General features: G+C 37.9%; 1 protein-coding gene across 1 annotated transcript in view; it reads left to right on the forward strand.

Annotated features, from left to right (window-relative positions):
* Positions 1-12,438, forward strand: part of DCN (decorin) — a 41,855-nt gene that overhangs the window by 7,926 nt on the left and 21,491 nt on the right. The window contains exon 3 of the mRNA XM_057423624.1: positions 12,121-12,233. Coding sequence (XP_057279607.1) covers positions 12,121-12,233 — 113 coding nt within the window. The remainder of the gene's footprint in view (positions 1-12,120; positions 12,234-12,438) is intronic.

Raw genomic sequence — 12,438 nt, forward strand, 5'->3', positions numbered from 1 at the left:
TTGTAAAAGCCCTAACAAGGATTAACCATTCCATTTGAAGTCTCATCCTCCCAAAGGGAGTCCTAAGAATAAGTTCCTCCCACAGTACCCTGGTAGACAGGAGGATGCATATGTGATTACTCAATCCTGCAGCAGATACAGAATGCTCCACAAGCGAGTTCAGAGGTGGTGGTCAGAGCTTTATTTTGCCTTCATATGAGTCTGGCAGCACTTTGCAAATTGAGCAGTGTCAGTGTTTTGCAGGATACAATGAGATCATCTTCCTTGGAGACTCCACAGGACGTAGGGGAGTCCCTACATCCTATGAGCATCTATGGAGGTTTTGTGGTCTCCAAAAGGTGTGCAAGCGATGGATGTCAGTAATCAAAAGTTCAAGCAGTATTGCGTCTTAAATTGGAACCTTACTCACAGCTCAGAAATGCAGGGTTTCTCCAGCTGTAAAGAAGGGTATATTAAAGCACAGGATGGGTTTTGGAGTGTGTTTTTGAAAAACTCTTTGAGATTAGTGGCTGAAAACCTCACAGATATGTAAAGCATTATTCCAGGGATCCAGTAGCATGAAGCAGTTTATCTCAACACACACAGTGTTTAAACTGTATTAACTGATGGCTCTTCCTGATCCATAATAACGTGATAACATCATTTGTTGACAAAAGATGATTTATTTCATCGTATAAAATCTTCCAGAAACATCTGAACATCCGTTTTCTAATCGTGGAATCATAGAATCAACTAGGTTGGAAAAGACCTTTAAGACCACCAAGTCCAACCATTACCCCATCACTGCTATGACCACCACTAAGACGTATCACTGAGGGCCTCATCTACACAGGGTTTGAACACTTCCAGGGATGGTGATTCCACTACTTCCCTAAGCACCCTGTTCCAATGCCTGATCACCCTCTCAATGAAGAAATTATTCCTCATATCCAATATAAAACTCCCCTGGGGCAGCTTGAGGCCGTTACCTCTTGTCCTATCACTTGTTACTTGGGAGAAGAGACTGACTTCCACCTCACTACAGCCTCTTCTCAGGTAGTTGTAGAGAGCAATAAGGTCCACCCTGAGCATTCTCTTCTCCAGAATAGGCCCCCCAGTTTACTCAGCTCTTCCTCATCAGATTTGTTCTCCAGGCCCTTCACCAGCTTCACTGCCCTTCTCTGGACCTGCTCCAGCACCTCAATGTCTCTCTTGTAGTGAGGAGCCCAAAACTGAACCCAGTATTCAAGGTTCAGCCCCACCAGTGCCCAGTACAGGGGGACAATCCCTGCCCTGGCCTTGCTAGCTACACCAGAGCTGATACAGGCCAGGATGCCGCTGGCCTTCTTGTCCACCTGGGCACAGGCTGGCTTCTGTTCAGCCACCTGTCAACCAACACCCCCAGGTCTTTTTCCGTCAGGCAGGTTTCCAGCCACTGTTCCACAGGCCTGTAGTGTTGCATGGGGCTGTTGTGACCCAAATGCAGGACCCGGCACTTTGTCCTGTTGAACCTCATACCACTCTCCACAGCCCATCGATCCAGCCTGGACATATCTCTCTGCAGAGCCTACCTACCCTTCCTACCCTTCAGCAGATCAACACTCCCACCCAACTTGGAGTTCACCACAAATTTACTGAAGGTGCACTCAATCCCCTCATCCAGACCATCAATGAAGACATTAAAGAGCACTAGCCCTAACACCAAGCCCTGAGGGGCACCACTAGTGACTGGTTGTCAAGTAGATGTGATCATGAGTCTATTTGGGAACCTAATCTGTCATTATATAGGAAATTATCTCCTTTGGGTTATCCCTTGATTTGAACTTCTGTTTTCAACATAAAATCTTTTTAAAGAGAAGTAATACGTACCTCATTGATTATCAGTTTCAGGCATTTTATCAGTTCAAGAAAACAGGCTCACTTACTATTGCATACTTAGCTTTAGAATCACTGCCATTATTTAAATGTTTAGAGTCTTTCAAAATCATATTTTTTAAAGCTAAATGTTTAGCTCAAAATCCTACAGGTTTCTACATATGTAATAAGACAAAGCATGGTATTTAAATGATCACAAATTAACAAATGTAATTTTTAAATTAAAAAGTTTTTGTCTATTTACATTATAATTGCTGAGTTTTTAGGACAAGTTATTCTATGCTTTACACATATTTTCCTTCTAATAATAAGGATTAGAGCCTTATTCCTTCTATGTTTAATAGAAGAGGTGATTCTCATGAAATACCCAGACTTTGTTGAACTGGATCTTTTAACAAAAATATATAAATATATAAAAAGCATACTGTCACATACTGATAGCATGCTCTGCATCACAATTCCATGGCCTTAAAACTGAGAACTAAATACTTTCTTGGACAAATGCTTACTTTAGTCAAACATTACTTATGATGTCATCAAACACAAGTCATTGGGCTTTCCACATGCTAATGGATGAATTATAGTACTCTATAATGAATTATAATACTCTATAATGAATTATAATACTCTAACATGTTGGAGATCAGACCGGAGGATCTATATGAAGTATTACAGGCATTATCTCTAATATAGGGGTGATTTCAGGTGATGTTAGCTATTTAACAGTCACCTGAGCTCCTTGTACAGCCATAGAGAGAGTTAGGCAGCTGTTCCATGGGGCAGTTCATCCTGTCTAAGGTGCATATTGGTGACAGAAAGGATACATCACTCTTGGAGAATTAAATGCCATCACATGGCCTCAATGGCCACTTGAGGCTATACAACTTACTTTTAGATTAATGAAGCTATTTCTGATAAAATTAGCAAGTAAAAAATACTTGGGTTACTAAAATTGTTTGTAATAAATTTGCCATGGATTAGTAACATTTTTTTTTACATATTCTGCTTAGATATATTTTTTGGGGTGCCTTGGATTTTAAAGAAAGCATGAATTAAAGGGCTGTACTCAGTACATCCTGGAAAATCATTAAGTCAAGAACCCAATAATTAAATAACACTCTTGAAAAGTTGTCAAGAAAAAGAACACATATTGGCCTGGATGTAGAGTGCTTAAATAGTAACAAAAAGTCATTAGCTTTTGCCAGTGTAACAGTAAAAGACAGGTCTTGTTGCATTGCAACCTGAATTACTGATGTTCCAGTTCCAGTTGATAAACATGATTCTAGGTGAAAGTTATTCCACTTTAAATACATACCTTCCTTATTAGCTGCTTACTCCAAGGTAACTGTTATCAACTCTGTCTATTTGTGTACTTTATTTTATTTAATTTTTTTTTTTAAGATTTGTTTGCTTGCTTCAGACTGGGAAAAGCTGTTTCAGAAAGTCTAGTGGAAGGAAAGGAAAGCCTGACTGCCAAGTCCAAGTGATAAAATACATGGCTGTTTTCTGGTTTGCTCTGTGACAAGGGTTCATTTTGAGATTTTCCCAGTGCACAAATGAATAGCTAGTAGATAGCTAGTAAAATGTGAGTTAATTATTCTAAGTTATAGCAGGTATTTACAGTACTTAAAACATACTGCATAATCACTGCTGACACCTACTAGTGTCATGGGCAACTACAGTATTTGTATTATGTTCTTAACACCTTTATAGGGTGTATTACTTGGGAAGACATAACTGTATAAAAACTATTGGTCCTTTCACAACATAAAGCCTGTGCTATTCAACTGCAAAAGGTTCCCAGCCAAGTCTTAGAAAGAGCTAAAAAATCCAAAGGTTCCTTCCCAATGGTCACTGAGAACACATTGGCAACAGGGAAGAGACCTAGGAATTTTGGGTCTTATGTGAAGCCACCAATGATAACAGCAAGGAGCTGCCAACACTGGCCTCAAGCTACTGAGCAAAGCTCTGCTCGCAAGGTCCAGTTACTAGGGTATTTGTTCAACATTCTCATTTTAAATAGAATTTCAAAACACCTCTGACACAGATTTGAGAGTGTCCTCTGCTTATCAACTTTGGACTCACTGGTCTGTATTTTGTTTACTCATGTCCTGAACCTGCTGTGTAATTAAAAGGAAGTGAGCCAAAAGATAATCAGGTTGCAGAAAGAAAAGGAACATTTTTCTTCATATACTTTTTTCATAAAGTTCAAATCTAATCATATAACCTTAAAAATACTTTTTTTTTAATTTTATTTTTTAGCATATTTTTCCTGCTTTACATGCCTGCCTTGGACAATATGGACAAATACTGGAATCTGAGGTCTCTTTAGTTGTATTACATTTAAGGGATCATTCACACAGAGCATTATTTTCCTTTACACTATGAAAGCAAAGTAGATGAATGGAACAGAGCTTACTCACTCCTCTACAAGGAAAGGTGTGTAAACACACACAAAGGGGCCTCGAGACCAAGGACCATGCCTGCACAGGTTTTTTTTTGAGAGGTGGGGGCTTGAGTTGTAGTTTTCCACTTGAGAGACCAGGTATGTGTCATGAATGTACATACTCTGTACATTCTGTATGTACAAATGACCCTGTTGTTAGCAGGGTCACATTTGCTGTATAGGCAACATTTGAGAGATAGGCAACTCTACCACAAACTGCTTAGGCAGTCAATAAGAAAGGTGAAAAGCAGTATTTAGAGAATTTGTGTGCTCTCTGCATGCATGATTTTAAGTGAGGGGGCACCCAGGATAGCATCCCATACAAGTTTTGTGTTTGTTTCCTGAAATCTATTTGGATTATTTGAGTTGCTACAAAAATCTATTAAGGAGAGGATGCTTGCAATTTTATTTTCAATAAGGAAAGGAATGCAATAAATATTCAGTTAAAGAAGCAGTGAAAACAAGAAACATTTTTTGCTCACCAAATATCATGGCAACTTTAGTCATTTAATGGCAAAACAACAAATTGACAGTTTTAGAAATGGTACAGCATTTAAAACATGTGCAAGTGTAAATGAAGCTACAGTATGCACAATAGAAATGTGCAATAGATCATCGCAGAACAGTTTCTGCCTGCACCTTCTGTACCACCTAAAATGTGAAAGCCTAGGATAACACCAATTTCTATGCTGGGGTGCATGTCTTCCCTTATACTACTTCAGTGTGGGCCTCAGAAACTGAACAGGCTCTCAATGAGTTCATATTTTGGGGTGACATGGAAGAAGAATCCTTGCAGTAGTATATTAGCCAACTCTGCTGAATGTCTCTACCTAAGAGCAAAGGCATAAGTGAGTTATACAAAGACAGCTAAAAAAATATCTTACAGCTCTGATGTAATTAGTTTCCACAAGTTCAGTTAGGTCTTCAGCTTTGATTTCTACACCTTCAAATTGGGAAGATTGTAGTGATCCTTTACCACTAGAAAGTAAGAACGGAAAGGAAAGGCAAACCGTGCTAATAAAATTGGTATAGTAGTAGCAGCCCAGAAAAGAAAAAAGAAGGAATAGTATGAACAAGAAAGGGGAAATCTTACTTTTTCAAAGGAAATTGTAACAGAAATTATTAATTAATTAATAATTGTAACAGAAATTATTAAAAAAGGAGATGCATAGGAAGCTTCAGATGCAGAAGAGGGAAAACTAAGGAGGAACTTAAGATAACTGACCAAAATTTATTTCCTCTTCTTTATTCTTTCACCCTGTGATGGAGAGCTTACATCCTCTGGGCTGGAGATGACTGCTACAGTGATAGCTGACCTGGGGAAGGTCTGTCACTAAATGACTAACAAAATAAACAAGTAACGAAGCAAAAACATCTAAGAGCTACAAGGACATATACAACATTGTCTAGAAGAGAGGGGAAACCTAGCAGGTCTTCAGACTCCCTGATTCAGTCAGGAAGTTCTCTGCCAACATTTATTTATATGTTATTCCCTATGTCCATGGTCACAGCAGCTCCTTCCATCCTTCCATGGTTTGCTTGCATGAAAGTAGGTTGAAAACAGTCTTACAACTTTTATGAAAAATGGCCATGCTACGTTTAGAAGCACCTGAAATAGCCAGGAAAATATCTTTGCCTTCAGGTCATAATAAAACTAGGGCTGTGCAATGACCATGTGGTCAGAACAGGAAGGGGTAAATTTACTTGAAACCAGAGAAGCTTCCCCCCTCCCCCCTCTTTCCCAATGACTCCTTGTATCTACTACATTATGCTATTGCTAATTGTGGCAAATCCCAAAGTAAAGATTGGGGGAGCTATCCTTAAATTGTCACCAGTTGCCCACTGGTTAAACTACAAACCAGGAAAACATCAAATTATATTACTCCAGAGGATGATTCAAACTGTAATTTCTTAGATAATGCTCACTTTTCTGAGTCTCCAAAATGCTCTCTTCTGACTTCTGTAAAACATTCATAAAAAATTAAATGTTTCACCTTAATGCATGAGTACTCATAGATAGTACATCTGCATTGCATTCACTTCGACTAAAACCATAATGCACATGCTGCTGGCAGATTGCATGAATCACACAGGACAGTTGCTGTTCTCTGAGGGGATGCTTTATGTCTGTAACCACGACAGCAGAAAATATAAAGCTGGCAATTCTAGCAGCTGAGAAAACTCATAATATTTAGGTTTTTTTTAGCTTAATGTCTTAATCACTGAAGTTTCAGGATTATTTAATAATATTTTTTCTGCCTTTCTAAAATATTTCAATGCTCCTAGAGAAAGCATAAAAATTCCAGGCTTATGAAATTAAAAGTCAGTTAGAAAAAAACACAGAAATAGAAGTTGCTTGATTTTTAGTTTCAAAAATATATCATTGCTCTTAGGTATTAGCTCTTGGAGCCAGGAGGCTGAATCTATCTGTAACAAAAATGTGGCTAGCACTGAAAAATAATTCATAACATCTGTATCTTGCAATATCCGTTATTCTTTGAAATATGTGTTCACTACACAGAGTGGGTGGAAATGGAAAAAAGCAGTTAAAAGAATGAATTCATTTTTAAACTTTTGCTAGGGTCTTTATAATGAGTAGAACTATCATAATGGAGAATTATACATTTGATCATGATGTGTGAATTTATTTCTGTTTTCCATGTACTTCACTGTTCTGGTAAGCAATGCTGTAGATGTTTGGAAAAACAAACAATATAGCAACATATCAGTAGCTCTACCTTTGTAAGAGACTCCCTCAGCAGGGGATGGAGTTCATTTTCTTGGTTTTTCCTATGGGAAGGGTCAGAGGTACACAAAAATAATAATCTTTGATAATAAGAAGTCCAAAATGGATCTTAATGGAAGATGAGTCTTGCAGAATGAAGGGATGAAAAAAGGTCTGACAAATGGTTGTGAATGACCCTTAAGAAGATGTATTTTAAGTCTCATGCATTTCAATGGTCACTGCTTTTTATATCTCTTTGGAAAAAAAGTATTACTGCTGATTCCACAGCAAGTGAGGGGAAGGCAGAGAACAAACTTTTACTTTGAAAGTGGGAGAAAGGAAACATCTGTGGATAGTTCTCTGAAGAGAAATATAATTGTTTCTCATTTATAGTTGGTAGGATGCAAATAATGAAAAAAAGTCTTATTTGCAAATCCCACACAATAGAGAACAAATTTCCAGTAAATACTGAAGCACATAGCTTAGGAAAGCATCAGTGAACTTTTCTAAGTCAAAGCATTCAAAGCTGTTTTAAGCTCCTTGCCATCTTTCCAGAGAGCAGCCCTAGAGTCCTGTTATTTTCCATGACTTAGTGTCCTGACACTGTAAATTTGCTGTTCACCTCGTTTGCCCCGGAGTCCACTCAGGCCATTACTAAGGGCACTCACCCCCTGGAGGGTTGCTGTCCATCAATAAGATGCAGCAGAGCTGGGCTTAGATCAGGGGATAAAGAAGCGTGCACAGGCAGCTGCTGGAGAGAATGCCTCCACTGGGAGAGTAGCCATTGATGATCACGATTGGGAATTACATGTAGCGCAGCCCAGATTCCTCAGCTGGCAGCAGCTGTTTGTGGAAACTGAAGGAGTCTTGAAAAGAACCCCATTTTATAGCCCCTGTGATAATAATCGTGAGTGTTGCAATATAATAACACGTGTATCTGAGCCATAGCGTTCAGATGTCTCTTTGCCTTTTGGCCCCTTCTTTCCAGCTGAGTAAAGAAAGGTTTGTTCAGAGCAGTAAGTCCCATCCCTGCTTGCTGTAAAATGGATACGTGGAGAAAAAAAGAAAACATCCTCCCCCCCAAAAAAAAACAAAATTAAACCACAAGCTCTTTTGTGTTTTTAAAGCTGTTTATAATTGGCACTGTTCATGTATTTGTTATTTTGACTATGTGGTCTCAGTGTTCAAGGATGCAATTCTCACGGAAGTGTCCTCATCTCTGGGCTACAGACACAGACTCCCATTTGCTCAGTCTCCCTCACTGGCCCCATCAATCTTGCATTCCTTTTCTGCATAGTTGTATGGCTTCAGCAGAAAGGTGGCTCCATGCCAAGTCACAGACTAACTTGTGGCTCTGATTTCTGAGAAACTGGAGCAGGTTACTGAAACCCCTCCATTGCTAGGAGAACTCAAAAGCCACCCTTTTTGTGGGTTAAACAATTCCACGACTGCTTGATCACAGACTCTGTAGCTGAGCAGGTATGTCCCCCAGCTGCAAAAGTAATAAAACCTGTCTTGTATACCAAACCCCCTAGCCTCCCTTAGTTCCCACACTATATTCCTGAATCCTAGCTACATCTTCTACACCTGTTTGGCTGGCTCAATGGCAGCATATGCTAGCTGGGCTGGTGTAGTGCTGACAGGAGTTGGCTAGCCGCTGACTGCTGCTCTCTCAGTGACTGGATAAGGGCAGTCTTCCCCAGCAGAGGAATCAAAAAATCCTCCTGGAAAATAGAAATTCCATACCAGGAGCCAAAAGCCATTTCAGCTTCTAGTTGGATTATGATTTTTCTTGATTCAGTTTGAATTCTGTCACTCTGTCATGTTAGTTCAGGCTCCCCATTCATCTGAGCTGGCTGTCTGTTTACCTGTCCTGACCAGAAAGGTTTGAAGGTTCTCTCTCCAGGTATGGAATCTCCAGCACACACTGGTTTGTACTACACCAATACTCCTTCCATACATATCTATCAGGAGATACATGTACCTATATAAAGACCTGGACCTGCAAGCTGTAATGAAGAACAGCTCTTGAAGCCAACGTAGATGTGACAAGTGGTGAAATGCTTGGATCCAGTCCACACCTCAAACACAGTTTAGTCCTGATTTATTTAGCTGCTGATTTTATGAGGCAGTGTCCAGATCCACCCTTTTATAAACTTTTCTTCTAGTGGAAGACTCCAGTTGGTGTCGCTTTCAGCTGGAGGATGTACTAAACTGCTTAATGTCTCTCCAGCACCCAGGGTGCATCCTTTACTCTATGCTTTGCTCTTCAAATCTCAGATGAGTCAAAAAAAAAAAAAAAATCATATATAACCTATATAGCTGTTTCCGAAACATTTTTAAAACCCGCTTCAGGAAATGCTTAACAGTATATACATGAGCTAGGTAACTGAAACAAGTTTAACACAAGTGATGGCAGTTATAATTGTTGCATGCAAAATAATTGTGGTATTGTACATCCTTCTAGTTTCTAGTACAAGATAGGAAGCTTTTATAAATCACTTTTCAAAATGGATATCCAATTATTAAATTTGTCTTTGTGATTGTAATATGAAACATTTAATGTTTAACTTCATTGGTCTGAGAAATTATCAGTTCTGCCTTATTCAAAGATAAAACTTGAGCTTTTAGAAGCTGATATGTGATGCTTGAAATGTACAGTTGGAAATTTAGTTTAAAGTGTCATTTTTGGCAAATTATCCCTTCAGTAGCAATCCAGTTGTTCTTGAAAAGTTCCAATAGCATCACATAAAGGGCAGCTGTACAGTTCTTATATACCCTTGTTTCTGCCATAAGCAATTATTTACAGATACCAGACTGGTAATATAAATATACTGACAACCAGAACATATTAATATTACTCTGAATTCAAATAATTAAACTTTTTTTCTTATATTTACATGTGAAAAATGCTGTAAAAGTTGCTAGGCTGTAAGAACTTCTTATAACAAAGTTATGGACCTGTAAAAGTAGTGTTTCTGGGGAAAGAATTTTTAGATGCTGACATCATTTCTGTCCAGTCAAGACAGAAACTGTCCAAAGACAACCAACATACAAATTATATGGTATCACATTTTTTATATATTTGGAACTCTAGTCCCACACTTCTTAAAGTAATGAGGGTTTTGCAATTGCCTTCAGTAAAAATGAAGTCCACGCCTGAATAAGGAAAGGTTATTTTAGTAATATGAAGAATCTTAATCTATATCGTACATCCATATACTGAATATCAGTAAGGTAAACAAGATGAGAGATGAGCTTTAACTCGCATTTTATATATGGTAGAAGCTTACTAATTCATCCCAGGTTGGATGACTGTGCTTCTAAAAACTTTTGAATGCTGATGTGTTTGAACCTTGGAGGCTTCATCTGCATGCTGATATTTTTAAGAATATAGCCACATCTATAATGAATTCTTAGTGCATCACTAATTGCAGTAAAAAGCTCCAGAACACATCACTGTGGCCTCTATAGAGTTTATGGTGAGGTTTTATAGCAGTAACTGTAAAATAGTGCTCTTTATGTAGGTTAAAAGGATTAAAAAAGTACCAAGCATATACTTCTTTTCATGGTTTGGCATAATCCTTCCAAATAAACGCCAACCATTTTTTTTTACTCTACATATATATATATATATATATATATATATATATTCTAAAAAGGGTTGAAAGAGAGGGGGCTTCACCTAACACTGAATTTTGATGAAGAAACCTAGATTCCAGCTCTGAAAATACTTAATTTGTGCTGAACATTAAATGCCACAGAATCACAGAATTGTTGAGTTTGGAGGTCACCTACTGAGATTGTCTAGTCCATCCCCCTGCTAAAGCAAGGTCAACTAGATCAGGTTGCTTAGGGCTGTGTCCAGTCAACTTCTGAATATCTCCAAGTTGTATACTCCCCACTCTCTGTGGGCAAAGCATGTCTTATCTCTGGACAAGCATATCTCACTGTGTTTGCAATGACATGCTTGAGATTAAAATATATAGGTTTAAAAAGTTAAAATATATATATGGCTATGTGTCTCCTAGAGGAATATCATGCAGTCCACCATCATACTGGGAAGACACTGGTGATACTTGCAGAGATCTTTCCCAGGAGAGTTCAAATATAACTTCAGAAATATTTGTTAAAAACTTTACTGGTAAAAAGATTGTTCTATCCAGAGAAGTCCACTTCTGTTAGATGCTCACATAGGGACTTTATTAATATCTATAAATCTTCTTACCAACCATTCATTAAGTATTTCACATTCTGTTAAAAAAAAAAAAAAGAGGCTAGCTAGGAAAGAAAATTTTAATTTTGTGATAAATCAGAATGACTATAAAGATTTGCTCTATTCCAAGTCACAGTATGAAAGGAAAGCTGGGTAAAGCAAGTGTTATTTAACACTAAATAATTTCATTTCCATGACTTCATCGGACTTACATATCAGCTATTCAGAAAATAGTCCCAAAGAGAGTCTTTAATTTAAACTGTCTGATGTTCTTTTGGCAGTTGCAATGAAACCAAGAGATTTGTTCTCCAGAAAACTTGGACATAGTTTTAGATGAAAGAAAAAGGGGGAGATGGATTGTTGTGTTGGTCATTTTTAAGGTGGACTTTCTTTCAAGTTATTCAGTTACTGTCAAACAATCAGTATTTTTCCTGGAAATTATTGTAATTAACTATCATCCTCCTTTGAAAAAGAAAACCTACTACTTTTTAAATAGCAGGAAATGTTCTCTGTCCACAAACACTAACACCCAGTGAAATGAATAACTACCATACCTCTTTCTGAGAACAATTTTTATTCACAGTTCAGTGGAATTAAACGTTAGAAATCAATCTTTTGCTTCAAGCTATAACTCAGAAATATTCTCAGAAAAGGGCAGAAGGGAAATGTAAATAAATAAATTTTGATTTACATAGCAAAATGAAACTCCCTTTGACTGTTTGGAGACAGAAATACTTTCAGATAAGTCTTCATAAGCTTCTGCAGGAAATGAGTTCTAGAAGTGGTGTTTACTGGAAGGTAAATGTTGCTAAGAAAAGTACTGACCCCTCTTTAAAATTTCTTTCAAAGTCAATTTTTTATTCTTTTCACTATCCCTAGGTCTGGAAAGAGTGCCAAAAGACCTTCCTTCTGACACAACACTGCTGGATTTACAGAACAACAAAATCACTGAAATTAAAGAAGGAGATTTCAAGAACTTGAGGAATCTTCATGTAAGTGTATAAATGAACTATCATTTGCAAAAATAAAAAATAAAAAAAAAGGGTGGGGAGAAAATGGTGAATGTGGGTTTGTCCTGCTACCCAGAGTTTTAAGGAAAACTGTTCAAATACTTTGTGATCTTCCTCCACCAGCCCAGCCTATTATTTCTTCTTCCATTCATCTCCTTCTCATACCACAGAAGCTTCTCGCCTCTTT

This window comes from Pezoporus wallicus, unplaced genomic scaffold, assembly GCF_028554395.1.
Source record: "Pezoporus wallicus isolate ANWC-B61680 ecotype Strahan unplaced genomic scaffold, APGP_CSIRO_Pwel_v1 contig_7722, whole genome shotgun sequence".
Classification (NCBI taxonomy): Eukaryota; Metazoa; Chordata; class Aves; order Psittaciformes; family Psittacidae; genus Pezoporus; species Pezoporus wallicus.